The sequence below is a fragment of the Tupaia chinensis genome, unplaced genomic scaffold, assembly GCF_000334495.1.
Source record: "Tupaia chinensis unplaced genomic scaffold, TupChi_1.0 Scaffold000065_1, whole genome shotgun sequence".
In the NCBI taxonomy this organism is placed as follows: Eukaryota; Metazoa; Chordata; class Mammalia; order Scandentia; family Tupaiidae; genus Tupaia; species Tupaia belangeri.
This window is the reverse complement of record NW_006159523.1, coordinates 1,597,428-1,601,217: the sequence shown is the minus strand read 5'-3', so window position 1 is coordinate 1,601,217 and position 3,790 is coordinate 1,597,428. Positions and strand designations below refer to the sequence as shown.

The window sequence follows — 3,790 nt, the reverse complement described above, 5'->3', positions numbered from 1 at the left end:
TATATATATATATAGCTAAGATCAGTTTTTTTTTAATTAAGTTATCCCATAGCTGTTATGTGGAAAGACTAGAGTTTTATCCAAAGTCTTCTTGACAGCCACAATGAAGCCTCTTTGAATTCTGTCACCTTGAAAGCCAGAAAAAGGCTTAGAGTGGTGGAAATACTAATTCTCAGTAGTTAAGAAGGAACAATTCACTTTTCCAGGAAGGAAGGTGACTACTAGACTAGTTGGGAACAGAAAACCATGCAACCAATAGCTTTTCATCTACATATCTCCTATCTCGTGAAGCCAGTTCAGACCATTCAAATTTAGTGAATAGGAACAAGAAAGAGACTAGGCATACATGCAACATGAGAAGGTGACCAGAAAAGCTGAGAAGCTCGTCTCATTTCATGTGTTGTTGGCCAGATATGAAGTGTAAAGTTTTTAAGGCAAATAATAGGACATAGTTAAGTGGGGAAAAAAAATGCCACAAGGGAAAGAAAATGATTTTCACAACTACTTTCAAAGACGCCATTAAAAAGATCTTCATTGGTCACATTCTATTCATGATGGAAAAGCAGATAACAGACAAGCACTTAAGCGAGCATACAATTTTCATTGCATACAATAAATTTTCTTTTGAATATTAAGTAAGAACTTAGCTTTGTAGTGTTTGAAAGTAGAGTGAGGTGGAAGATGGAGCCTCCTTACCCCTAGTCACTGCATGTAATGACAGTGTCTTACATTATGTCCATCTTGATTTTATTTTCAACTGAATGTATTCATAATACCAAAGTAAACATATGATACTTTAATAGATACTCCAAATCCCTTTTTAAAATATTCTGAGAGTAACAATCCTTCAATAACAATCCATTTATTGTATACATGGTGCCTTCTAGACTTTCTAGATAAAAACTTAAGCTGATGCAGTAGAAAATGTTAAAAAGTATTTTATTTGTGGACAGATAATTAAAGATAATTTATTACTTATACATTTCTGAATTTAAAAATTCAGCACTTTTCCTACCTCATTTTAATATATTTCAAGGGATCATGAAATCTAATATGTTCCCAATTCAGAGAGCAATCTGTCACTTGAAGCCGGAGCAGTCTCCATTTTTTTCACCCCAAGGTATTTATTGTTTGTCTTTTTTTGTTTTTTTACACATTCACTTTCCAGTCTCCCTCTTATTAGTGAATATTCATTAAAAATACAAAGTATATTCACCCCATAAATAAGCAGTACATATGCTCTCCTTCGTTTTCCTGTGCAACCACGTTTCATAAGTCATTAGCTTTTATTTAAGATAAAAAACTTCCTAACGTTAAAGAGGTGATTTCATAAGTCTGTATCTGACTGCTGCTAAACATCTCACAACCTGTATTCTATCTCTAGGTATAATGCATAAAGACCAAGTTCAGTATTTCATATGTGAAAGTGGGACTCGATTTATTATAGAGAAGCTTTTAATCTTTGTACATGGCCTGACATGCTGAATTTTATTTAACAACTGAGTTTCAGAGACGAGAACTAGACATTTCTTCAAAGGACCTGACCAAATGCTGTAATTCATTTCCTTCTGAAATTGCAGTTGTTAAATTAGACACAAAACATTGATGAATGTCACTTTGCCTTTCCAGCAATTAAGGAGTTCAAAAAAAATCCCTTTGTGTTTCATGGCTTTGAAATTATTATATTTATCCTGAACTGGCCTTTCAATTTGTTCTATCAAATACTTTGGAGGGTACGTTAAAGAGGGAGACATCAATTCTGAGCGAGTGTGGAGAGCGTTTTCTTGATGTATGAAAGTGTTCTACTTTAAAGCCATTTTCGCAATTTTAGTACATCTGCTGCTGTGAATTCCTGCGTAAGTAGGCGGCCAATTCATTTCCCTTTAAAGGGAAACAAAATCTGAGTCAACATGGTAGGCCTGATTGCACCACAATGAGGGTCAGTAGGTGAGTTTCTAAAACTTTTCCTTTGCTGTCTCATTGTTTCAGTGCTCATCCTCCTTATCGTCACCATGAGAAGACGGAAAAAAGAACCCCTCATTTTTGATGAAGAGAGAGATATTAGAGAAAACATTGTTAGATATGATGACGAGGGTGGGGGAGAGGAAGACACAGAAGCCTTTGACATGGCTGCACTGAGAAATCTCAATGTCATTCGAGACACCAAGACCCGGAGGGACGTGACTCCAGAAATTCAGTTCTTAAGTCGGCCGACTTTTAAGAGCATCCCAGATAATGTCATTTTTAGGGAATTTATTTGGGAAAGACTGAAAGAAGCCGATGTGGATCCTGGTGCTCCTCCTTATGATTCTTTGCAGACATATGCATTCGAAGGAAATGGCTCAGTTGCTGAATCACTCAGCTCTTTAGAGTCCATCAGCTCAAACTCAGATCAGAATTATGACTACCTAAGTGACTGGGGACCCCGTTTTAAACGACTTGCAGACATGTATGGAACTGGCCAAGAGAGTTTATACTCATAGCCTTGAAACCTTAACTGGTAACGGACTGAAGAAAAATAACAGGAAAGAAAAAAAAATAAGACACATTACATACAGAAAACAAGAACTCCACTTGTTGGAAGAAAGATGGTTGTAAATATTTCTCCATTTTTAACTGTTGAGGTTTCTGCCTTGGTAAAGCATATCTTCATTAGACTTATCCAAGGAACTGCACTAACCACAGACTCTGGGCATTTGAAGGTTTTTTGATAAAAAGAAATGCTCAGTGGTTTGTGAATAGATAGCAACGCTCCTATACCTGCAAAGGCACCTAACCTCTATGAGTGCATAGTGTCCTGTGCATACCTTCATGGTACTGTCAGAGAATTAGAACACGATGTGCCATTGAAAAATACTGGAACGTCTTGCCTATCCAAACTTGGGGCAAATTGAATTTATAACAGTGCTTTTAGCTTGCTGTATTATAGAACCCAGCAGAATTTTATTGCTGTTGGTTAGCTAAAACATTTTATTGAGCAGTTTATAAATTTTCAGAAAATCTTCCCCAGATAAAAGCCCTCCGATAATAATAATAATAAAATAAAACAGTAAAATTTGGTTTCAGGTAACATAAACCACTGTTTACTCAATAAATTATGTTCCAAATAAGAAAAGGTAAATAGTTCTTCAAGTTTGCAACAGTTCTGGGATGCTTGTGTAGGTATGATTAAAAAAAAGAAAAGTTGCTGTCTATTCATTGATTTTTTTTATTACCTCTTCTGATTTGTACAGGAGAATCTCTTTCCTTTATTTGACACATGGTGTTATATTTCTTTTGGAGCTCCAATCTCCACTAAAGTCAGGTCCATCTTACTGCCTCATAGTTTTAAACTCATCAGAACATGCTGATTGTTCTCCAGCCTGAGCTACATGAAGGAAATGAAGCATGGAAATGGAGAAATAATAGTAAAGCTATCGAGCCCGGTTGCAGTTCACATCTCAAAGAGGAGCACAGCTACAAGGACATAGAAATTGTTCTTCTGAGCCATTAGAATGTACAAAACATTGGAATAAAATATTTGTATTTTAGAAACACTTCAGAGAAATTTGAAATTTTCTTTGACGCAAGATTTATTTTTCAAGGTCGTGAGTTCTGTATGCTCCCAAAGACTTTTAAGAATCTGTTTCCTGATCACTTTTGCTGTAATCATATTGAGTAAAAGAATGAGTTTTTTAATGTCTTAAACAATACAGTGTTATATATTTCAAAATCCATCTTTAGGGAACCAGCAGTTAGCGTAATGGCTATGTAGCTGGATTCCCACGTAGTCGACCGCGGTTCACGTCCC

The 3,790-nt window shown here is 35.9% G+C and overlaps 1 protein-coding gene across 1 annotated transcript in view; it reads left to right on the top strand.

The window, feature by feature from the left end:
* CDH7 (cadherin 7) overlaps positions 1–3,018 on the top strand; it is a 156,629-nt gene extending 153,611 nt beyond the window's left edge. Inside the window, exon 12 of the mRNA XM_006141816.2 lies at positions 1,990–3,018. Within this exon, the coding sequence (XP_006141878.2) occupies positions 1,990–2,483 (494 nt within the window). The 3' untranslated portion in view covers positions 2,484–3,018. The remainder of the gene's footprint in view (positions 1–1,989) is intronic.
* Positions 3,019–3,790: the final 772 nt, after the last annotated feature.